The 25,994-nt window shown below is 44.4% G+C and overlaps 1 protein-coding gene across 1 annotated transcript in view; it reads right to left on the bottom strand.

Moving 5' to 3' along the window:
- Positions 1–25,994, bottom strand: part of SIK2 (salt inducible kinase 2) — an 811,735-nt gene that overhangs the window by 31,070 nt on the left and 754,671 nt on the right. The window contains exon 13 of the mRNA XM_044080995.1: positions 22,265–22,375. Coding sequence (XP_043936930.1) covers positions 22,265–22,375 — 111 coding nt within the window. The remainder of the gene's footprint in view (positions 1–22,264; positions 22,376–25,994) is intronic.

The raw sequence follows: 25,994 nt of genomic DNA, 5'->3' as shown, positions 1-25,994 counted from the left end.
GTGATGGTAGCTATGTGCACATAGCAATGTAGGTTGTAGTGTAATGTACAAGTAGGTGGTACAGTAATGGGTGTTCAGCAGTACGTTACTGTGTGTATACATATGTGGACCTAAAAAGGAGTATATATATATATATATATATATATATATATATATATATATATATAAAACATGTGTATACGTATGTATATCGAGATATGTATGTATATATATATTTAATATGCATATGTGTATACATAGATAGAGAGGGATGTAGAAATACATAGACAGATATAGTTTCACAGTGGCATAGTTTAGTACTAGGCTATCTGCAGACAGTGTATAGAATAGATTTAGAAACCTGTGCCTCTGTATAGTAGTGACACAGTGAAGACCCCCCTACATAATAGCAATAGTGTACTGTGCCTCTGTCTAGTAGTGACACAGAGAAAACCCCTGCTGTAAACCTATGATCTCCCATCCACTTGTCAAGAATGCACATGAAGAGTGTCAGTGAGGGTCACTGCCTAACATGAACTGGGATCCTGTTCCACAGTATGGGAAGCCTCTTAGTGATGGATCTGTCCCTACAGTATGTCCTAGTCATATGTGTGCTGAGGTTTAAATCCATAGCTGTCATGCTTCTGATGGATTTGGATTGTATGAGGTGGAACATGTCCATCACTACCAGATTGGACATGGCCTACTACATCAGGCACAGATCACCCCTATGTAGGCAGTATCCTATGGAATAGAGCATGAGTTACGTTAGTCTGGCAGCATATGACAGTTGTTGCAGACCCTTGATCCACCTGGTGATGTACTCATGGGGTCCCCCTAGCTGTTGCAAGTGCCAGGTGAGGTACATACCAAATAGGGCATAGTACACAGTCATGGGCCTGATAAGGGAGGAGTATAAGGGTATAAAGACCCCTTTTGCTGTGGATGTGAATCCCTTCATGATAAGGTGGGCAAGGTAGGAAGTCCATCGAACCACTTCGGCAACGTGGGTGTCAAATGAGAGGTCAGCATTGCACAGTGTCACCAGGTCTCTGATTACTTTGTCTGTACTCAGTGGGTTATTGTCTATGTGATAATATGTAGGTACCTTGTCCGTCCAAAAGGGTATGAGTATACATTACGTGGCATGCAGTGTCAGGCCATGACTCCGCCACCAGTTGTTGGTGTCCGTGAGGCCTGTCAGTAGGATGTATGTGTCAGCAGGTGTATTGCCTATGGCGCCTAGTATGCAGTCATCTTTGAACATTGTCAGCCTCTACCCTCCCATGTCTGCTTCCACATCTGAGAATGACATGCTGAACATGAGCACTCCCAGGACAGAGACCTGTGGGACACCACATTTGACTGGCTCTGAGTCTGACATGGCACCAGTGAGGTTGACTATAGGGCTTCTATCCGTTAGCTGGTTTGCAACCCATCATGTGACATATGGATGTACATGTTAGCTGTTGATCATGTCTATGATGGCAGAGTGCGGTATTGTGTTGAATGCTGTAGGCAAGTCCAGATAGGCTGTATGGACCACTATGCCCTCAGCAATGGCTATAGTGACTGATTTGAAAAGGTCAACCAGGTTCATAAGGCAGGATCTGCCCTCTACAAAGCCAAACCAGGTGGGATCAAGTGTCTAAGTCCCCAATGTCTCGGTGTATGGGTACCATAATGATCCTTTCCATAGTGTTGCAGACCAGGCTGGTTAAGCATATGGGGCAGTAGTTACCAGGGTCTGTAGAGGTGCCTCCTGTGTGGAGTGGGAATATTGTTGCTGTATGCCAGTGTCCAGGTACATATGCTGTAGTAAGGCTATGGCTGAATAGCATGTAATGTGCATGTGTAGCTCCTCTTGCAGTTCACATAGCATGCAACCTGCAATACCGTTGGGTCCCATTGATGCTGTGTTTACAGCTCCACTGAGGGTGGTTCCCAGCTGGACATCTGAGATGACAGGGAGGTTACAGTAAGCTGGGATAAGTAATTCCACATGTGTGGGTGAGGGAGTGTAGAAACCTGCACTGAACCTGTCTGCCAGACTGTTGGCATTATCTGTGTGTTCAGTGTAGCGTATGTCACTGTGAACTAACTGTGAACACAACTGAGGGTTCCCACCCAGGTGTGTAACATAGCAGAGGAAGGCCTTGTGGTTATCTGTAGTGACCATAGCGATGTCCCTCTCATTGTTGGCCTTGCATGTTTGTGCGACAAAACCTATCTTTCTACTACTGCTGATGAGAGATGCCATAGCTCTATGGAGGTATGCTCTGCCGTGCAGTAGCTACCATCTGTTGTTATACAATTTGTTCAATGCTGGGGTCCACCAGACAGGACGCCTGCCCTTGGTGGAGAGGGTCATGGTTCCATTTGTGATTGCATGATCCATGCATTCTTGGAGATGTCTGTAGAAGCATATGTGAGGGTGTCTGCATTGTGGGAAGTGGATTACACTGGCCCAGTGGGCATTAAGGATACCAACTCAGTTATAAGACGTGTAAAGTCGGCATGTGAGAGGTTTCCCACTGTAGTCTGTTGTGTTGTGGGGGAGGTGGGATATGTATATCCAGGGTGATTAGTCTGTGGTCAGATGTGACTAGTGAGGGGTATACTTCCAGTGTGTAGCACATTGTCCCCATGTTTGTGATGATCAGGTCTAGTATATTATCTCCTGTTGTGGGAGAGGTGACTAGCTGTTCCATTGCATTTGACATAGTGAATTCCGGGAACCTTTGGGCTAGGGTGTTTGGGGTAGAATAATGCACCCAGTGTATGTTAGGGTAATCGCACTATCCCAATATGATGGTGTGTGGTGGGACATTCATATCCTTCAATGTCTACAGGAAGGCCGACTGTGGTCCCTGAGATTGGGAGGGTGGTCTGTAACATGCTACCAGTTGTATAGCAGGTTTGCCTACGGTTATCTGCACCTGGATGGTCTGTGATGCTTCATGTGTTGCCACTAACCTGGAGGTGTGTGTGTGTCCTCCATGAATATGGACACACTCCTACCCTTTTTGTTTTGTCCCGAGTCCTGGGGCCAAAATGCATGATACGGGGTATAGCCTGGTACCGCTGGTGTGCTCTCAGGAGCCTTGAACCAGGTTCCCACTTACTGCACAGACATTGAGATTGGTAGAGTATGCACGTACAGATATATGTAATACACACATACATATATAGATATCTGTAGAGACTTACACATATACAGATAGATCTGACTGACAACAGATATGTCTGTATATGACTATCTCTCACTCTCTGTCCCACCCCCTCACACTCACACTCACCCTGTGTCTCTCTCTCACTCTCTCCCCCTCTCTCCCCACATCTATATGTATATATCTACATCTATATATACATATGATATATACATATATACAAACAGATATATATCCATATACAAATATAAATATATATATATATATATATATATATATATATATATATATATATATATATATATATATATATATATATATATATATATATATACATATATAGACTGTGTGAGGCACATGTGTGCAGATGTCTTGCTACAGGTGCCTGCTGTCACAGGCATGGAGTGGACACCAGTGTGGATACTGGAGTACCATTCCCCATTCAAAAACACTGACACCAGTAACCACCACATATGTACATGCCTGCCCACCACTGCATGTGTCAGGGGGGAACAGGGTCAACAAGTGTACAATAGGCTCCACATCAATACACACAGTGGCACACTAGTCCTGTAATACCTTTACATGGAATGTGTCAGCGGACATGGTGTGTCAGCTATGGACATGTAGGTCACTGTACCCCTCCACACCCCACAATGTCCTACATGGTATGTACCTCCCATGACAGCTACAGATATGGTGAGGGACACAGACATATGCAAGTAACTGTGTCAATGCACTCAAACACCACAGATTGCACACAGACTACCTACATAGAGGTTACCACTGCTGGATATACATAGTTCGGTCACACCCATGACAGTTGTCTCCCAACCATGGTAACACCTCCAACATCCACAACACAAACTACCTATGTCTGTTGTCCTTGTCACTGCAGTATAGATCACATGGTGGAGGTACAGGACCCTACCCACAGATATGACATACCCTGTAGTAGACCACACAGAATTAAGAAGCAAGCCTCCCCATGAGTAGATGTCAGACATACCCCTGCTGAATGTTATGCTGATAGGTAATATGCCATATGAGTTATCCTGTGTAACTGTTTGTAAGGAGCAGGTACGATCATAACACATGTGTCACAAGGGGCAGGGTAGCATAACAGTATGCTGCTGTAGGCCCAGGGCCAAAAGCACACTACCTACCTAGGATGCAATGCACACCCATTAACACATTGCAAATGGAATATGTGAGGTGGAATGAGTGTGCTAGTGACTGGGTGCATGTTGTGTGCTGGTGTGATTGCTATCATGACTGTCTGTCTGTCATGGTAGTGTGTGTCCTTGGTGTGAGGCCAGAGACAGGTGTGTGGGGTATTGACTGCTGCATTGCCATATGTTGTGCTGTGTTACCCTGTATGGAGTGTGCCAGGTACTGTTGCACAGTAGTGTCAGATGAGCAGTGAAATATACGCGGCGACTGCTGCAGTATATTAGTCTGTTGTATTACTGTTGCACAGTTGTCAGATGAGCACTGATATCTGGTCATGTACATGTGTATCCCCCAATAGACAGACAGATGCTATATATGGTGCCTAAGTTATATCACTGCAGTCAAGTATAATGTGTATTATGTGTGCTATAGTCTGCTGACAGATATTGCTGACATATTTCCCTTCTCCTTTTCAGGAACATGGTTCACCAGCGGAACCCAGTCTACTTCACTGCAGAGGAGGAGGAGATACACCAGAGCCTGGTGCGGGATTTCGCTGTACTCTTTTCCTGCACCAGCCAGAACCAGCAGGAGAGGGCTGCACTGTGGCAAGACCTGGTCCGTCGGGTAAATGACATAGGCACACATAACCGGACATATGAGCAGGTGCGCCATCACTGCAGTGATTTAATTAGAAATGTCCATCAGCGTGCGTCGGATATCCACAGGCAGCAGCTTGCCACAGGTGGTGGGGTGGCTAGACATCCCCCACTCACCAGACTGGAGGGACTACTCCTGAGTGTTGTGGCTCCAGCACAGCAGCAACAACAACAGCATACTTGTGTAATGATGGAGGCTGGAGCCACACAGCAGCAGGACACAGAGCATGCAGGTAACATGCCATGTGTATAGTGACCATTCTGTACACTGTTAGGTTATGCATGTGTGGGGTGTGTCCCCGATTTGTAGCTGTTATCTTGGTAATTATTGTGCATTAGTGATAACCTCATTATCTGCAGTACACCTGTGGAAGCTAACTGTTGCACTACTGAACTGTATCATGCCCACAGTATCAATGGCACAGTTGTGCCCACTGACGATAAATGTCTCTTTTTCGCAGGTCCCTCTGGTGTAACAGTAAGGCAGCCTATCCATGCTGGTGAGTGTGTAATACCATTACCTTCACTACTCTGTATACTAATAGTAATAATAGGCTGAAGCAGTAGTGCTATGTGGTTGATTGCAGGTGTGTTTATGTCTGTGGGTTGATATCTCATATACTGAGGTGTGTGCATGTGTGCATGTGCCCATGTGTGCATGTGCCCATGTTTGCATGTGTGTATGTGTGCATGTGTGCATGTGTGCATGTGCCCATGTGTGCATGTGTGCCCATGTGCCCATGTGTGCATGTGCCCATGTGTGCATGTGCGCATGTGTGCATGTGCCCATGCGTGCATGTGCCCATGTGCACATGTGTGCATGTGCACATGTGTGCATGTGCCCATGTGTGTATGTGCCCATGTGTGTATGTGTGTATGTGTGCATGTGCCCATGTGTGCATGTTTGCATGTGCCCATGTATGCATGTGTGCATGTGCCCATGTGTGCATGTGCCCATATGTGCATGTGCCCATGTGTGCATGTGTGCATGTGCCCATGTGTGCATCAGTGGTGGCATTGTGTACACATTCTAAACTGTGTTTCCTGTCTTACACCCACAGGTTCTGGTGCTGCTCTGGTGTCATGCAGCAGGGAACCTGAATCAGCTGCTGTGGATAGTGATGATGATACCTGTGTAATGGCACAGGTAGGTGTGCCAGGGTCCGTCATTGGTCAGCCAATTGACACTACACAGCTGTCGACCCCATCAATGCACACAGTCATCCTGCCAATACATCCTTTGTCACCAATGTCCCTAGTGATGGACAGGATACAGTGGACATTGACCAGGGTAATGTGGTACCGGTGGCACATGCATCCCCACACTGCAGCCATGGCCAGGGCCCTGACACGGTACCACACAGGCAGACGTCCATGGGTTCACGTGGGAGCATCCATGGGCGTACCGCCCCTGTCAGACGTGCCCACAGAGGTCTTTCAACCCCAGCTATGTTTCAGGCTGTAATGCAAGCACAGTCATGTATGGAACGGTACACCAGACAGGGTCTGAGGGAGCTGAGAGCATGTCGCACAGCCATGAGTGACAGTATGCGTGATGTTGTGGCTGCCATCCGCAACTTCACCGATGTCATTGACAGACGTTGGAGGGACACATTAGATCTGTTCCACAACTATATGTCCATGAGCCAGGGCAATGGTGGACGGTTGAGGCGTCGATGTGGCTGTATGCCAGCAACAGCAGCAGCTGGCAGCCATCGCGGATGACAACAGGGCCGCGGCCGCTCACATAGTACCAGCAGCAGCCCCAGCAATGCTGGGTCTGTGCTGTCATCGGACCGCCCCAGGAGACCACGTGCACGTGGTGCTGGACAGTCCCAACAGGGACCTGTCTCCAGTCAATGAACACCTGCTTCTGATGACAGTACCCAGTCTGGATTGGTACCTGATACGGTCCGTAGCACCCCTGCCAGGCACAGGTACCGTGTCCATGGCCACAGACACTGATCTGTATGTCCTGACAGGTACAGTCTGTGGCTGTCCACAAACACCTGTATATGGCAGCCATGAGGTGGGACTGTATGCATTCATACACACATGCAAAGTGATAACACCTAGGGCTACCGCATAAACGCACACACTGCATCAACATTGCCCCATCCTGTACTGCTGTCCCTCACCAACACACACACACAGACATGTCAATTGGTTGTATCAGTGGCAGACTCAGGCATACCAGGTACACACCCTGTGCATATGATGAAACTGTGCCACCTCCTGCAATCTGTAAGATCGGTGCAGGAACAGGTTAACATGGTGCTGATGCACAGGGTGACTACATAGACGTATTGTAATAGTAGGATGTTGACAACAGTACAGTGTAATTATAGCATTGTGGATATATACCAGCATGCCTGATGCAGTTACAGTATGAATGTCATTGTATTGTTTTGTACACCCATACTAACTACCACAGTGTTCTGTCTGCACATCTTTGCATATTGGTGGTGAGGCTGTGAAGGGATGGCCACCTACATAGGTAGCACAGGGGATACAACAATGTACATATTGATACTCAATGATGGCCATGTCAACTGTGAGTTGCATGCTGTACACACAACTCTGCAATGCAGATGTTTCAGGATGTTGATATCTGTGCAGTACTACACAGCAGGTTCAGGGCTCACAAGAGCACACTAGCACTACAAGGTCACACCTCATACCATGCATAACAGCACCAAAACACAGAACTAACTATGACAGGAGGGAGAGTGTCCATAGATGTCAAGGATACTGTGGTGCCAGGACAGGTAGCATACATCATACTACGTCTGGAACTGCTGAGTGAGGGCTCAGTGTCTGTTATTTGACATGTGTATTATTACAGGTATGAGCACTTGGGTATCAGGCCAGTTATTCAACATTACGAAGGTACGTGGTCTATACACTTGTGGGGGTTGCGGCTGGACCCAGCCCGTCTGACCTGGGAATGTCTGGGTACTGGCTTAGAGTGCCTGCATATATGCACTGTTACATACTGGAAGTTGTACACCTTGTTTGTTGTAGCATAGTCTACATGCAGGCCTGCTGACTGTAGCTTTGTTTGTATGCATGTTTGCCTGTTATGTTCCTGAAACACTGATTCCACCTGCGGTGCAGACATACAGTGCCTATGTGGATCCCTAGTGACATCTGTGTTGCTTACTGTACTGATGTCCATGTGTCACTTGACAGAATGTCACTGTTTGTCCTGTTTGCATGTAGCTTGCCTGTAACACATTGCATATGTCTTACCTCACATTTGCTCAAGACAGCATTCATATATGCCAGCACTAACAATTCAGGAGCACTACACCCTCACATAGTCACCTTGAGTACCTTGTTCCCCATTGGTCCTATGTGTCGTTACTTAGTATGGGAGTCACAATGCTATGGTAGCATGTGCAAAGGTCACCTGTCGATCTACTCTCAGGTCCAGTTGGTGAATCTGTGAGTCATGTGGCAATGTTACAGCTGCCTCATGTACACAGACAACCCTCTCCCCTTCTCATACATGTACAGCACATGTGAGAGATGCAACCACATAGCCAAACTGGGGGCTAAGCTCTGTTTACACAACACTGGCATTCCCTGTCAGGTGGAGTGGGATACTACAGTGAATACAGTACCAGTCTCCCATAGACCTGCCATGGCCACAATCCAAACACAGACACACACAGGTACATTATTGGGCTCTCAGAATAGCATCCTGCCTGAGCAGCTGACACCTGCAAAGCAGACACACAAGCAAACATTATGCCAGAGCAGAGCACATGCAACACATAGCTCACAAAGCCTGTGTGCCAAACAGTGTCAGGCCATACAGCTGGACAACACACCTGCTACGGTTGTATGAGATACCTCTATTGACATGTACACGGTGGTCCTGCTCCCAGGCTGAACAAGGTGACGGTCACGCTGTGCTGCCCGTCGGGCACTATGATCCACCATATAACACAAGCAAAGCAGTCACTCCAAGGCATGTAGCAGTATGACACTGTCAATGTCTGTGCCAGTGTATATGACCTCTGACGCACCTCCCTGGACTACATGTTAGGGGACATGGAAGGGCTCTCTGAGGTTGTGGCACAGGCTGGTATGACCCTGGCTTTGGGTAGCATCTCACCCTCACCATGAATGCTGCAACAATATGTAGACAGGATCATCTGTTTCTGCACTTAACGTATGTTTCAGTAACATCCAAAGGGGATCCAATGCCTGTCAGTGTGGGATTACATGCTGGACATGCCACATTGCTTTGCTTGGGACAGCTTGCACCTGTCTCCCATGGGCCGTTGTATATTGGCAGAGGCTGTTGCTACTCACATACTGCCTTTGTATGCAAGGCTGACATTACATAGCCACCTACACAGGTATCACACGGGATGGGACAGTAATAGCAATGCTACTCAACAGCAGCAGTGTAAACCTCAAGATGCATGCAGTGGAAACTGTCCTTAGCATGGGGTACAGCAATATCCGTGCAGTAACAGACTCCTGGTACAAGGCTCCCAGGTGCACACCATCAGTGCCAGGTCATTCCTGATACCATGCTTGTCATCCCCTACACATGCACCAAAACACAACAGGGGGGATGTATCCAAAGGCACCTCAGATACACACGCCCCCAGGTTGGTGGCACTGCACAAAGCATCAGAGCCTCTCCATGTGCAACACACAGTGGGTTAGACAGCCTTCAGGTTCATAGGCTGGCACACACCACACTCCCATACCCAGGAAACCCACTTGGCCTTCCTGACAACACTGGGAATATGACGGTCTCTACACACACCATTATATGGTTGTACTGCAACTACCCAAACATACAGTGTGAGCATTATTCTAGCTGCAACACCCTATCTGAAGGTGTCTTATCATTCATTCCCTGCATTGCTATGGAACAACTTGTTACCACTCCCACAAGTGGTGACAACATGCTGCACCTGTTCATCACCAATATGTGGACTATATGCTCCAGACCAATCATTTATCCCTCGCTGGTGGGATGACACCATCTACAACCCACACTGTATAGTCACATACCACATGCAGCCCCTGCACAGAACACCCCAGTCATACAGTTGTCTGATGCATATTCCATGTATTCACATGAGGCAGGCTTCGGACATGGGACTCTTGCAGTTCACAGGTACATATGTGTAGGTGGCACACACATACATCAGGTGTGCATTGACATTACTGATATAATGTATGTTGTGCAATATTGGGAACAACACCCCACACACATGGACAAACTGTGTGACAAAATTACACATGGCATTTGTAGGATACAAACCCCTACCTATGTTAGATCACTTGTGAGAGTCGCATTAGCAGAGCACGCTATTTGCATTACTGGGGGTATTGCTTTCTCCTGCTGTACTTATAGGGTGCTGACATCATCAGTGTTTAGTCAGTGGAATATGCAGCATGTGTTTTGTAGTACTAGTTGCCAAAAGGGACATTTCCCATACACATGGAATTGCACACACTACTCCCCCATACACAGTCACACACACACTGGGCACTTGCAGGAATCAAACCCCTACCAAACTATGTTATGACACTAGTGAGAGACGCATTAGCAGAGTGTGCTGTTTGCATTACTAGGGGGATTGCTTTCTCCTGCTGTACTTATAGGGTGCTGACATCATCAGTGTTTAGACAGTGGAATATGCAGCATATTTTGTGTAGTAAAAGTTGCCAAAAGGGACATTCCTCATACACATGGAATTGCACACACTACTCCCCCATACACAGTCACACACACACTGGGCACTTGCAGGATTCAAACCCCTACCTAACTATGTTATGACACTAGTGAAAGATGCATTAGCAGAGCGCGCTATTTGCATTACTGTGGGGAGTGTTTTCTCCTGCTGTACTTATAGGGTGCTGACATCATCAGTGTTTAGACAGTGGAATATGCAGCATGTTTTGTGTAGTAAAAGTTGCCAAAAGGGACATTTCTCATACACATGGAATTGCACACACTACTCCCCCATACACAGTCACACACACACTGGGCACTTGCAGGATTCAAATCCCTATCTAACTATGTTATGACACTAGTGAGAGACGCATTAGCAGAGTGCGCTATTTGCATTACTGGGGGGATTGCTTTCTCCTGCTGTACTTATAGGGTGCTGACATCATCAGTGTTTAGACAGTGGAATATGCAGCATGTTTTGTGTAGTAAAAGTTGCCAAAAGGGACATTTCTCATACACATGGAATTGCACACACTACTCCCCCATACACAGTCACACACACACACACTTGGCACTTGCAGGATTCCAACCCCTACCTAACTATGTTATGACACTTGTTAGAGATGCAGTAGCGGAGCGCGCTATTCACATTACTGGGTATAATTTCTGCTCCTGACATATGTATAGTGTGCTGACATCATTATGGATGAAGAGGTATGTACATCTGTTACTATCCATCAGTAAGGGGGTGAGCATATCTATGCATTAACTTTGCACAGGCACAGTGGCCTACTGTACTGTGGAGGCAGACGCCAAATACACTGTGGATAGCCTTCTGTATTCCCTAGGGACAACGGTCAGGTATTGCACTCTAAGGCCATATGTTTACCTGTCAGATGCACGTATCTGTTGCTCATATACTGTTTGTGGGTGTTTATTGCCATAGCCTTCCCTATCTCTATTAACAACGTGTGTACTGTGGGAGATGTTTGCATATGAGTGGGATCCAGTACTTTACTTATGTCTCTGTTGTTACTTCACTGTGTGCACTGAGCAGATGTCTGTATTGTGGGAGGTTCCTGTGTTAACACATAGAAATGCCAGATATGTGTGTGCAACTGCTGAACTGTGACATGGCCTAAGTGTGTGAGCATGCCCAGTTCACAGTTTGTATGGCTTCTTGACTGCCACATCTCATTTATCTAAGTGTGCGAGCATGCCCAGTGTGACCTTTCCTTATGTTTGGATCTGTGGACCACCACATTTCTGTTTATGTGTGGACGCCATCTATATATCACATGTACAGTTGAGTGTTGGACATCAGGTTGTGTTCCTACTGCCCAACTGCTGTGTGTCTGAACCTAACAGGCATTATGCTGTGCCTGCAGGGTCGCCATGGGATAGTTTGCATACAGTTGTCATCATCCTTTCCTGCTGACCAAACAGTTGTATTGTTGTATAGTGTACTGGTGCAAAACTTTCACTGTGGTGGACAGTATAATCGGTTTCAGTCCTATCACTGCTTGTAATGTTTATAGTGAGCACACCAGACTGGCTGAGGGCCAGTTGTGCAGATATGACCATGTTGCATTTTGTTCAGATATGGACAGCTTAGTACATGATTGTCCGACATTGTTAATGTATTCCACAACTTGTGTGGACAGTGACAAACAATGGCCATGTGCCCTAGTCCATTTGTAATGCTAGTCAGAGAGTGTTTGTCCTTCAACACACATTTACTGGTGTTTGCCATGACATATGTCATGGTTAGTGTGCTGTGCCTCTGTCTACCCATGACATACAGGTGATATCCAGGGTACACCTGCCATCTCCCATCCAGTCATCATGATTCCTCTGGATGACAGTCACTGAGGGACTCCCTGGATATCCTGTAGTGGGAGTTTAGTCGTGAGTGGAATGAGCTTCTGGGTTGTGGACCAATCAGTACAGCATGTCCTGTTTATGTCTGTGCTGGGGTTCAGGCCTGTCAGCTGCATAGGTCACCAGCATTCAGTGTTTACATGGTGCCAAATGTCCATTGATACCAGGTTGGTCATGGCTCTATACATCAGGCACAGTTCACCTCCAGCCAGGCAGTATGGCACTGTGCGTAGCTGCAGTTACTTTACTCAGGTGACACATGGCATCTGTTACAGCTCTGCAATCCTCCTGGTGGGGTATTTGTGTGGTCATTCCAGTTGCTGCAGGTGTCTGCTATGGTACATCCCTGAAGGGCCATTGTGCACAATTGTGAGGCTGCTGATGGATGACTGGAGAGGCACATTGACCTACCCTAACCAAGCTGTGCTTACCTTCATGATTAGGTGGGTATATGGTATGTTACTGTAACCACTACAGACACATGGTTGTCACATGCAGGATATGTATCACCTTGTGTCCCCACGTCTCTTATTGCTCCTGATGTACTTACTGGGTTAACACCTATGTGGTAATTTCTGGCCATGCACTGTGTTTCCACAGGGGTTGACTATACCCTATTCTGCATTTAGCTTGTTGACATGGCTGTGGCACCACTTGTGTGTTTCTATGTGTGCCTTTTGTAGGTTGCTTGTATCAGCTGGAGGGTCGTCCTCTGCAAACCTGTTCACACAGAGTCCTTCCATGTTGGCCTGTACCTATGTGACATATATAGCATACAAGAGGGTTCCCAGGACCATGCCTTGTGGGATGCCAGTTGTACCTGGTTTGCAGTCTGCCATGGCTACAGCATGTCTGCCAGGTCAGTTCTGTCCTTGAGCTGGTTTGCAACCCATCTACTTGCATAAGGGATTATAGTTAGGTTGATGAGCTTATCTGTACCGCCAACTAGGGTATTGTATGGAAGGGTTTAGCAAGGTCCAGATAGGCTGTGTGATCGACATTCCCCACATCACTGGGCTTGGTGCATGTTTCACATGAGTCAGACATGTGTATGGGTCAGGATCTGCCCTATGACAGCCACACTGGGTAGGGTCCAATGTCTGTAGGTACCCAATCTTGTTATTCATGGGATCCATGATCATCCTCTACATTACTTTGCCAACCTAGATATTTGGGGTTGAGGGTTGATAGTTTGCAGTATCCATTCAGGCACCCCCTTTGTGGTGTGGGACCACTGTTGCTGTACACCGCTCTTTGGGTACATATCCTGTGGTAGGACCGATAGTGCACAGTAATGCTATTTGCTGTTCCATTCTTCTTACAGTACTTGTTGGACACAACCCAGGACACCATCTGGTACCATTGATGCTGTGTGCTGTGCTTTGTGGATGCTGGCTGTTATCTCAGCATCTGCAATGTCAGGGGGCCAGCACTCTCCTGGGATGGATATTTGGCAGTTAGGTGCTGGTGGGGAGTTTGCAAAGAATCTGTTAGGTATGATGTTGGCAATGTGTGTGGGTTTGGTGTATTGTTTGTGATATTAGAGTGCTGCAGAGCATATCTGTGGATTACCACCATGGTTCCTACCATCAGGTAGGACATCTGTGTAATAATCCTTTGTGTCCTGCACAATTTGTATCATCATAGGTTCATAGGTTCATACTAGGCTATCTGCCCTGGCCTTGTTTGAGCACGGACAGACTGTGTGTGGGTCTCAACACCCCTTGCAATGTGCATATCATGCCCACGTAGGGTTTACTTTCCTAGATGTGACACAGGGATGGCCTCCAGTGTACACCTGCTATCTCCCATGCACTTCAACGGATTTCTCTTGAGTCTGTGTGTGGAGCTCAGCCTATCATGGACTGGGATTCTGTTCCAGATTGTCCTGAGCCTCTGGGTTATGGATCTGTCCCTCCAGGACATCCTATTAATCTATGTGCAGAGGTTCAGATATCTCACTCTGGTGTGTCTGCTGGATTTGGGGTTTCTGCAGTGGAGCATGTCCATTCATTCTGGATTGGGCATGGCCTTGTACATCAGGCATACATCACCTCTGACTGTGCAGTATGCTTCTGAATTGGGCTGTGGTTTCTTCAGCCAGGCTGCAGATGTCCAATGTTTGGACCCTTTATCCTGTTGGTGGGGTACATTTGGGGTCTTTCTGACTGCTGCATGTGTAAGGTAAGGTACATGCGGACTGGGGCATAGTTGTCACGTATGGGCCTGATAAGGGAAGGGTATGGGGGCACAGTGACCTCTGTAGCTCTACATGTGTATCCTTTCATATTAAGGTTGGCAATATAGCAGGTCTTCCTGGCCACCTTGGCAATGTGTGTGTCACATGACAGGTTACCGTCCACTTGGGTCCCTAGGTCCATGACTACTTCTTCCATACATAATGGATTGCCACCTATGTCATACTTTGTGTGTGCCTTGTTTGGTATTTGTTGGATCATTCATACTCTGACGTGTCTTCAGGAAGGCTGGCTGGGGTACCTGGGTTTGTGTGTGGGGTCTGTAGCAGGCTTCAAACAGGTACACAGTTTGAGACAGTGTTACTCGCCCATGGATAGTCCATGCTGCTTCTTGCTGTGGTACCAACCTGGGGGTGTGGTTATTCTTGATAATTACTGGTAGCCACACTCCTATTGTCATGTGTTCCATGTTTTGCAGCTGTAGAGCATGGTATGAGGCATAACCTGGTAGTATTAGGGTGCTCTTCTGGGCCTTGCCCAGGTTTCTGTTACAGAACACATATTACCATTCTCCATGCTGTGGTGGGTTTGGTCTGCATGCACCTTGCAGGTTAGACTTCTGGCATTGGGTAGCATTATGTCCATGCTATTATCCCATGTGCTACCTATGTTGGTGGGTTTGTGTTTCCAGACTTACCTATTCCAGGCACAGTGGGGGTAACAGCAGCCTTTGCCAGTATCTACACAGCCAGGTGTGCTGGGTGCGTGCCATCCCTAGCAGGTGGGGCATCATGTCTTGCTCGGCATGTCAGCCCAGGCTGTCAGTCATGTGTTCCCTCTTGCTAACAGCAATACCTCAGCCAATTATTGTACTTGATTTTGTTGTCTTCATAGTGTGGCATCATGCTTGGTGAGGGTGAGATGTTAGGTTGGGTCTTCATGTTTGCATATACTAGATGGTGTTACACTGCTTAACACATGGCAATCATGCCTCAGGTGGTGCTGCAGGGCTGCCTCTGTCGGATGCACATACTACACTCCCTGTACATGTTTGAGAGCAGGTTATGTCATTTTAGGCATCCCTGTTACTATATGAGTGAGTCAGAGAGGAGTATCATTCACAGGGTTCCTACTGAGCCAGTGTATGTGCTATGCGTTGCCTCTTTGTCAAGGCCAGGGCATACTGGGCAAGCCTCCTTCTGCCTACTGGGGCAGGCTCAGGTTGCTCCTCCTCCGAGTCACGCTCTGCCTGTGATGGCTTTGGCAATGGTGGGGGGCTGTTTGGCCCGGCCCTATGCTGGTCCTGCTGCAGCTGTTTTCGCAGGATCATATTATGTAGCATAGCACATACCATGACAATTTGGGTACATGTAGTTGGTGAGTACTGCAAGGCTCCACCAGATGTGTCCAGACACCGGAACCGTGACTTGAGCAGCCCAAACACACGCTCTATTACATTACGTGTTTGTGCGTGTGCCTCATTATGGCGTTCCTGTTCAGGTGTGTGTGCATTTCTGATGGGTGTCATCAGCCACGGCTCCAGTGTATAACCTGCATCCCCCACTAGCTGTCCATGTGGGATGTCCCCATTGGCAAATGTCTGGTACAGCTGCGTCAAATGCCAGATATGGGAATCATGGTAGCTCCCAGGGCAGCCAGCACACACATTCATTATTATGCCCTGGGCATCACACACAACCTGGCAGTTGATGGAGGGGAAGCCCTTGTGGTTAATGTAGGCCCTACCCCGCTCACTGGCTGGTGCTTTGATGCGTATGCTCGTGCAGTCTATTGCACCCACTACCTCAGGGTATTCCGCTATTTGCTGGAAGAGACGCATATTGCTGGCCAATACCTCACGGGCATTGGGGAAATATACATGATCACCGACATGTGCTGACATGGCATCCAGGAACTGGTGCAGTACCCTGGAGGCTGATGCCTGTGATATCCCCATCATATCACCAGTTGGTCTCTGGAAGGTACCTGTTGCTAGTATTCTTAGGCCAACACATACCTTGGTTTCCACTGGGATGGGTTCCCCTCTGTTGGTTCTGTGTGTGAGGCGTGGCCTGCACAGCTCGACAATTTGCTGCAGGAGGTCTCTGTCCACTCTATAGCGCTCCACTATCTCCAGCTCATGTAACCCCTGGTAGGTGACCCTGGGCCTGTACACTCTTCTCCGTCTCCTCACTGTGGGTTGTCTGGCAGCATTTCCATTGTCACCACCCTCAGCAAGTCTCATATGTCTCCTTATGACAGCTATGGCAGCCCCTAGCATGTTTGGTCTGAGTGCAGCTTTTTTAGTTTTCACTTCTACTAGCTTACTCCTGTCTTGCAGTATCTCTTGAGAGAAACATACTGCAATGCTGTTTGCAGTGTTTTAAGTGCTGGGCTGGGCTTGTATTCTGCCTGTGTAATTGCCTGCTTCTAATCGTTTTCACCTGCTACCTCTACAGGTATTCCCTGCTAGTTTCCTACTATTTCTCCTGCTTCCTTTTCCTCTCTGTTTCCTCAGGGGGAGCAGCGCGCATACCAGCGAAAACATGCTCACAGTGGCTACCACGCGCGCACACATGCTTACACGGACTAGAATCTGCTTATTCAGGCTAAAACGCGCGCACACCAGTGCAAACAGGTTTACAGATGTTTAAACAGGGTCCTACATACTTCCTCTGCCTTACACGCGCGCACTCTGTCTTACTCGCACCTCCCAGCACATGCGCCAAGATGACGCACAGCAAGAAACTTTGGTGTTGGCCACAGTGTACACCTTCCATTTCTTGACTTTCCCATGCTTATCTGTTGACACTCCTCTTTTTCTGCTGTGTGATTGATATATTTCACATACCACTTTGCTCCAACGAGCTTGCTTTCTTCCTGACATTCCCCCCTGTGATGTCACCTATCTCCTACTCTGTTACTCCCCCTTATCTAACTCTTACACTACATGGACTGTGCTCATTTGCTATGTGACAGTGTGATTCATATCCTACCATTCATTTACATAGGCTTGCCTACTAATGCTTAGTTACATGTCTTACACTCAGCTTCCCCCCTTAGCTACCACTAGATGGTGGCCATGTTGTTTTTGGTCTGCTAGTCCCTGCATTGCAAATCCATGCATTACATAAAACCCACATTTGTGGGTTTCTAACCTTCATTTTTCAGTTTTATATAGCGCAGCCTGTTTGCGCGGGGCTGCGCTGCATTTAAACATCGCCGATCTCCGAAAAAAAATTATTTTTTTTCATGTTTGCATCGGTTTGCCATGCCAATGGCCACATATTTGGCCATTGGCATGCTGTCTGTAACATTTGCACACTTTATTTGGAGCTGTCATGGCTCTGCTGTGTTATTTGCAGTAACGTACTCAGTTGTCAACTGAGTACATTTCTGCAACTAACACAACTCTTACACGGGCTGGTTTCAGCTTTGTGGATCGCTAATCTACCTCATTTGCATGCCTTTCAGCTGCAAGTGGGGTGATTAGCAATTCCACGCCCTGCCTGTGTAAGAGTCGTTTTAGCTTTCTCTTACACGGGATTTCGGGCTGTTCCTGGATCGCAATGGCTGCATGGAGTCTAACACGGCTCTTAGACTCTGTGCAAGCCATTGTGAATCCTGCCCACTATAATTGTACTCTGAAAGCTAAAGCCAGCTTACAAGAGACTGCCCCAGCTGGGTAATTGATAAAGTTATTCTATACATTCCCACTTACATCATTATTTATAATACAGGCCACTGCTTTGCTTACTATAGACATTTAATAATCTTTGCTCACTGTTTAGCTGGACCTCCAAAATAAGCCCATTACACTGAAGGGTCTTAATTCCTTTCACTTGTGGTATAATAAGGTCATCCTGTTACTGTTTATGTTTGGCCATTGAATTGTGTGCACATTGACTCATCTTAGGCCTCACAATGTCATCACTCCTTGTTCCGTGCTAATACCCCAGACAGATGCTTATAGCTCATTAGTCTTTCAGAGTGAGTTATCACTGGCCTATTTAAGTTATTGGTCTCTTGGTCTCTCAGAAGGAAAATGTTTACCATTTAATACTAAATGTAGGACCCTCCCCTCAGAAAAGGATGATGCACTTGCCAGTCCGCAGTGGACTGCCTTATACAACACCAATGCCAATAAAATGTAAGTTATAGCACATTACGTGTGTTATAAAACATGCTGTATTCGTTAAACAGTGCCACATCTGAGGCAGTAAGTGTCGCATACACAGTTGCCCTTTGACAAATGACCAGTTAAAACTTAACTTACAAATAACACTTCTTTGGTCACATTTGACCATGTGATTAAACATAACTTTTATTGTAAATAAAATAAAATTTGTCTATGAATGTTCATAGGCAAATTTTATTTTATTTCTAATAAAAGTTGAGTCAATAAATGTTCCTGGCTTAGCAAAACATTACAAAGTTATTATGTTACAGACAATTCTAGAAAACTGGAAGCCACCAGAGTTCCTTCTTATCAGTCTATCTGCGCATTACTAGGCAGGAACCCTGAACAGCCTTAAAACCTGTAACATCTACCTTTATTACAAACATAAGCAACCCCACACAATATGAAAAAAATTGGTTTGCGCTGCTAGGGAGTGGACAGTCTTGCACAGATGATAGTACATCTGCTTGTTATATAATGGTTTTCAAAAAGAGTTTGGCTAGTTGCAGTAAGATGTCAGTTGGCCTCATTAAACCCTAATGACGCCTCCAGATGTTTCTCTAGGGTCATCCTTGTGAGGCCTTGGGTATCGAATACTACCTGTTTATATTTATATTAATAACTGCAAACCTGTGTTACATACAAGCTGTTGAAAGATGTTTTCTTACAGCTTACATGATAGGCAACACAACTACATTGACACCTGACCTCTTCAGTGTAGCTAAAGAGACATTAAACATTGCTCATGTACTATTTTTTATACTGTTGTAGTTTTCAGACTTCTCCAAATATCTCAATAATCAAAAAACACAGGCAGAACTGGTTAGACTCACATTAAAGCTGACAGTTGGATTAACAAAATGCTGCAGCCAGTATGTGAGCAATGTGCTACTAGGTGAAATTTGGCCAGGGCATCTAGGAACAGTATCATCTGATCTTTTACATTCACCCACGCTACCATCAACTCACGCAGATAGGACTGTGATTTAATGTCTCGTCTGAAGGATGAGCACTCTGCCACTCTTGTCATCGTCATCGTCAGCAGATGAAGGCAATGCATGGGATTTGCACAGTATGATGAAAAGCATACATTTTCATCACACAGAATTACCGGGTGTAATCACAGATGACAAGTTGAAATTTGGCCACCATGTATCACATGTGGTTAAAAGAAAACATCAAAAACTAGGTACATTATACAGAGTAAAAACTTAACTCACTGAAATAGCCAGAAGACTTACAGGCTTTACTTTCTTACTGCCATCTCTCCTCTATGCTGTCTCAATCCTCACTAACCTTCAAGTCCTATAACTGTCCAAACTAGAGTAATGTTGTAATAAAATAGCCACATTTGCAATAAACTATACAATAGACCACACCACTGCCTAGTCGTCAGAGAATTACACTGGCTAGAACTTGTGCATCACCTTGCTCTTTCTCAGCTAACTACACTACACAGACTTCTAAGCCAGCGAATCACCCAGACCTTAACAACTTAATACAATGCTGCTTCCCCAATACAATTTTACGCTCTAGAGAAAAATCAGTACTCAGTATAAATCATCTGACACTTCAGGTGACTTTCTATATTCAAATAATTTAACTAAACTGTGGAGCCACATCTCATTACCACTGAAATCCGGTAAAGTTGGGACCCGCTAGACAGAGTCCAAAAATATGGAAACTGAATGGCCAAAAGAATGGATTTACATAAATTAAGTCCAATTTGCTATTTCTCGGAATATTCCCTTTTCTCTGAGAGTATGGTGATCTTGAAGTTGGCGTTTATAAGTTTGTGGAGTATGGGGGGATTTTCGAGATTCACTATACTTCAGCTTTTTGGTCTTTTTTCTTCTTTTCAGCACTTGGCATTTTAAGTGCCAACATTTCAATAGGGATCCCTGAAATCCATCCTGTAAACTCACTGAAACCCAAGTAAAACTTCTCTTATCATATCCATGGATCTGCTCCTGTACATCTCCAGGATAAATGCTACTGTTAGCAGCTTTCCATATCAAACTACTTCCGTTCACTCAGAATCCTATGCTCACAACTCACCAATACCTAAACAGTTTTCGTGGCATCTCCCAACCACACTCTTAGTTTTGTGACACTGCCCACTTCCCAGCTCTATGCTTTACACCCCACTTCTGAACTATAATATTAACATTTTCTGCCCTACCTAGTTCCTTTCCTCAGCTAAATTTCACTTAATTCTTAAGCGATAATATCACAATCTATTATCTACTTAACATACCCACTAATACACTTTTTCAAATACTCAGTGTTCAACATCTACTAATGCATAAGTATATTTTATACTGTAATAGTTTGCCTTTATGTCATATGAATGTAATCTCATTAGCAAGTGAATGCGTAACTGTTAATGTACATTACTTAATATCTGTTCATGTATGTTACTGAATGTCCATTTAAAATGGTTGTAGTAAGCTGGAGCTTTTCTTCCCTGGCCTCTGCTGGAAAGGTTATTTTGACTAAACCCATTTGGATAAACCCAGTAAACAAAAACAAATTAAAATAAAACTTTACAGTACCAATATAAATAGCCACTTAGTCATAAGTTAAATGACTAAAAGGGATAAAGGAGTTGAGGAATAAGAAATATGAAATAATGTTTTGGGAGGCTGACACTGTGTTTTAAAGATATGGTTTGAATATTTTATAAGAGTTTAGCATCAAGTCACTTGTGTTGCCTTAGTGATGTTTGTCTTCCGACCAGTACAACTTTCCTTAGTAAGCAGCCCTGCTGCCTGTTACATTTTACCTGCCAAATTTAAGACAGGCATATTGTTTTGAAGGACGTACGTCTCTTTGCTCATGTAACCTACAAATCATTGTGACTTAAGAGTGAAGGGCGTATGTTCCGTTACACCATAGCATACACTTTATTTTTTGGGGGTCTTCAAAGTGATCAATGCTGCAGTCTGTCAGGTCCCCCAATATCAGTTCTCTAGTCTGACAGTCTAATGAAATTTCAGTCCTAAGTGAATTTGCAAGAGATGAAAGAGCTTAGTCTAGGTTTTACTAGTTTATTAAACTGAACTTTAATCTCAGCAAGTGCTGATAATTTTCTTTTTTTTATTTCCACTTTTCTTAGTTTTTTTAAATCTTTTTTTTTTTCAGCAGCTTCGAAGCTTTGATAAACCATTTAGTGAAGTGATTTATAAATATACAGAGACAGATTATATTCGAACATATTTTTGTATATTACAAAAGTAGTTCCTTGTTGCAATTCTTGAACAGAGTATATAACAAGTAGTTAGTGACTAGCAAACTCTAATAAAAAAATAACCTACCTGTAATCTTTGTTGCAGGTACTGAGTTTCTAAACTCTGTCTTCTAGACAGAACATGTGGATGCATGCCGTTGGGAAAGGCAGAGACGTTCTCTTGTTTACACAATTCATCCTAAGTTTAAAACAAATTTGTCAATGTTAGGAAGCAATTTACAGTATGTGGATTATTTTGCACAAAACCTAGTATAAAGATACTGACTTTACATGATCATTTGTGCTGGGCCAAATCAAGAAAATCTGTTTGTGTAAGTTCAACATAAACTTCTTAGACCTCTGTAGACTGGAAATGGTTGGTGGCATGCATTTTACTGCTGTTACGAAAACAACTCATTTGATTATTCCAAACAAAAACAGACATTACGTCCTGAGCAGTGTGTTGACATAGGTACTAGTTCAGAGTCCTGTCCCTGAGAACTAAAATATGCAAGGAATAGTGTAGGACACATGATGCCTGTTGCATAGCCCCTTGGATTGAATGAGGGAGTATGGCTTCACTTGTTGATGTTCACATATACATCACTACTAAAACTACACAGAACAACATTTTGATCTTTAGACTGATTTTTCTAATGCAGAATAGAAATGGAGTTGCTATTTAAAGGGAAAACTTACCTTTTTGATATCAATATAAATACATACCAGATAACTGCAGTACCTTTACAAGTTCTCTACTTTTTTTATTTCCATTACGCAGCTCACTATGGGTAGCACATACAGTTTAACAAAAATGAAGTACGCAGCATTAACAAAATACAAGACAATGCATCAGAATCCAGTCAACTAAATGCTATCAACAGAAAGAGTTACATTTGACATGCCAGCCTGTTATGCTCTTTATAAACTGGGTGAAAAATAAAAAAAGGCAGAACTGAAGAAGAAATCTCTGATTGCAAGGTGGTGATTGGCTGACAGAAAAACACCTCGCCCTCTCCCAAGATGGGCAAATCAGCACTAACTGCCCACTTTCATCCTTCTCTGTGCAGCAAATGCTATTATTTGAATCTGTGTCATCTGGATCAGACTTAGGGCCTTATTCCTCTTTGCCACAAAGTGGACAATTAGCAGGCTTTTCTAATCTGCATTTGTGTAATTTATCTACTTTTTCCTGCTTTTCTGTTTTATGATGGTCATTAGTGGGACAGAACTGGGATGGGTTGTGGGTTTCATTCATTGGAAGAGGTCTGTTTTTGGGGTCCTTTACAGGCATATGCTGAGTTCAAGCTGTTGTTTTGTTACTTGAAGACTGGGTAGCTGTTTGTGGTGGGTCAGGCTAGTGATGAAGGTCACTACCCGATGATGTTACAGGGCACGCGGTCACTACCAGATGATGTTACAGGGCACACTTATAATTTGTTAAGTTTAATCTGCATGTTTAATGACGCGAGCTGCTACACTTGTGCAACTATCCTCACCATATTCTCCCCATAACAAGGGACTTTTGAATAATGTTATTACTGATGTAGTATCACTCCTTATCCTTGGGAAATAGAAGCAGCTGGACATTTGCCCTTCTGGTATGACTTCCAGAGCTTTCAGATGCCTCTCCGTGTGGGTCTGAACTCCTCCTATTCATGCCTAGGTTGATGGCATAACATCTGTCCAAAAAGAGAAAGCATCTAACCTATCTGGAAGAGAGCAGTGTCTAATACGTCCCTGGGAGTCACCCAGACAAGCAGATGCTGACTATCTGCACTTCTTTTTTTTTTGTAGAAAGAATGAACAGCTGTCCAATGATTTCTTCCAGGTGACTTCTAGAGGAGGAGGAGATGTTTGTATTTGGGAACATTTTTTTTCTCTTAATCCTTTACTGTATAGTGATTGTTTTGAGTGTGTTGCTTCTTAAAAGTTAATTTGGTGGAGATTTTTCTGAGGTCCATGATGTTCCTCGAAAAGGTCACCACCATACATGCTTGGGGAGGACTGGTTCCACTTAATGACTACCACTTGGATTGACTGTTGTGACTGGGAGAATACCATCAGGTCTCAACAGTTGTATGTATTGTTATACCTTTAATGATAACAATAAGACCTTGCTTCATTGTGCTGACAATCTTTCAGTCTTCTAGGAACACAAACAGCTCTTATCACTGGGGCAAGGGCATGTTTCCCACTCTACTGCTGACAACTGTGGACATGTGGTCTTTAGGACTAAAGAAATCACCCAAAAGAATGTAGACATAGGAAACTAAAAAGTTTAACAAACAGGTACTCAAGGATCCTCTATGCAATGAGGCTATAATGACTCCAGAAGTCCATCAGAGCCTTCAAGATGCTTGACCTGGTGAAAGTACGGACTTCTTTTTCCCTGGAGCCACTGCTTACAGTTAGTAAATTATCATGATTTTAGCCTCTCTGTAGTCAGACAGGGGGTCAGTCTGTCACTCTTCCAGCTAGGCCTCAGCAGATTTTGTTCTTTCATTCTTTTGTACTATTTTTATCTCTTGTAAGGGGTGGATGCATTTGGGGAACAGGATCAATAGGGTCGTTTTAATGTACTATGAAAATTTAATGAGGTTTATTATTTTGCACTGTTTTCCCCCCTTTAAAGATTTAGGGTTTCTAGTGTGATTTGGTTGGGCAGGTCTTCCTTAAGGAGAAGTTGAAAATCGAGTGTTCTTAAATTGTTAATGAGGCATATAGACTGGAATACAAGTTTTCTGATGCAGTTCATGGATGTAAAAATCTAGTTGTTACCATAGACAGAAAATGTGCTTTTATTACAGCCCTCTGTTCGTCTATCTATCTATCTATCTATCTATCTATCTATCTATCTATCTATCTATCTAATTATCTATCTATCACTGATGACTTACTACACTCATCCTTTAGATAATGAATTTTGCTTTTGCTCTAAAGAAATATCAAACGTAAATTAAAATGAGAGTGTGGCACATTACTTAAGAGCCTCTGCTGTAAATGATTTGTGCAATGTCAAAAATGGCAACTTTCTTACTTATCAAATCTCATTTCTACTTGCAAACTGTTTATTTATTCAATATTCACAGTATTTACTGAAGGAGACTGAAGTAGGTTAGGTATGATATACAAAGACTGCCGAGGCTTAAAACATCGTCTGTACACAAGCAAAGAGTGAATAGAAATGTACTGTTTATTGTGGTGTTTAATTTGCTGCTAAAACAGAACTGTATTTGTATTTTATATAGTGAGCAAACTACAGAAACTTTCCAAAAATCTTTTAAGCCAGTGAAGTTTATCATCTGACTTACTGCTACAAACAAAACATACACTGTGGATGCTATGTCCATAAAATAAGTGCTTGTGTGTGTATTGAAACTACAGAGATAATGCTTTGTTTATTCTTGGTGATTTGAACCACTTTTTACAGTAAATTGCATTTGTGCATTATAAAGTGTGGAATTTTGCATCTTGAGAAAGTAATCAGACCTGTGTCAAACCATTAGAAATGTCTGGCCTTGCAAATATTTTTCTTTCTTTATATGCAACACTAAAACTAAAGGCAAAAAGGTAAAGAAGCAGCACCTTTTAAATGTTTAAATAAAATAAATGTTGTGACTGTAGTTTTGGTTAAGATATAGTCTATGGCTTAATCTAAAGTATCCTTGTACTTTTTATAGTAAGTCATACTGGGAAAGTATGTTAAGGTAGCTGCTGGGATTGTATGTTTTCATAGTGCATACATGCCACAAAACGGCTCCCTATTACACTGTCGCAAACACAGGTTGTCAAAAGCGTCTGTCGAACTGAAAAGC

This window comes from Protopterus annectens, chromosome 8.part0, assembly GCF_019279795.1.
Source record: "Protopterus annectens isolate FY-2018-M chromosome 8.part0, PAN1.0, whole genome shotgun sequence".
In the NCBI taxonomy this organism is placed as follows: Eukaryota; Metazoa; Chordata; order Ceratodontiformes; family Protopteridae; genus Protopterus; species Protopterus annectens.
The sequence above is the reverse complement of the archived record's forward strand: the minus strand, read 5'-3'. Positions and strand labels throughout refer to the sequence as shown.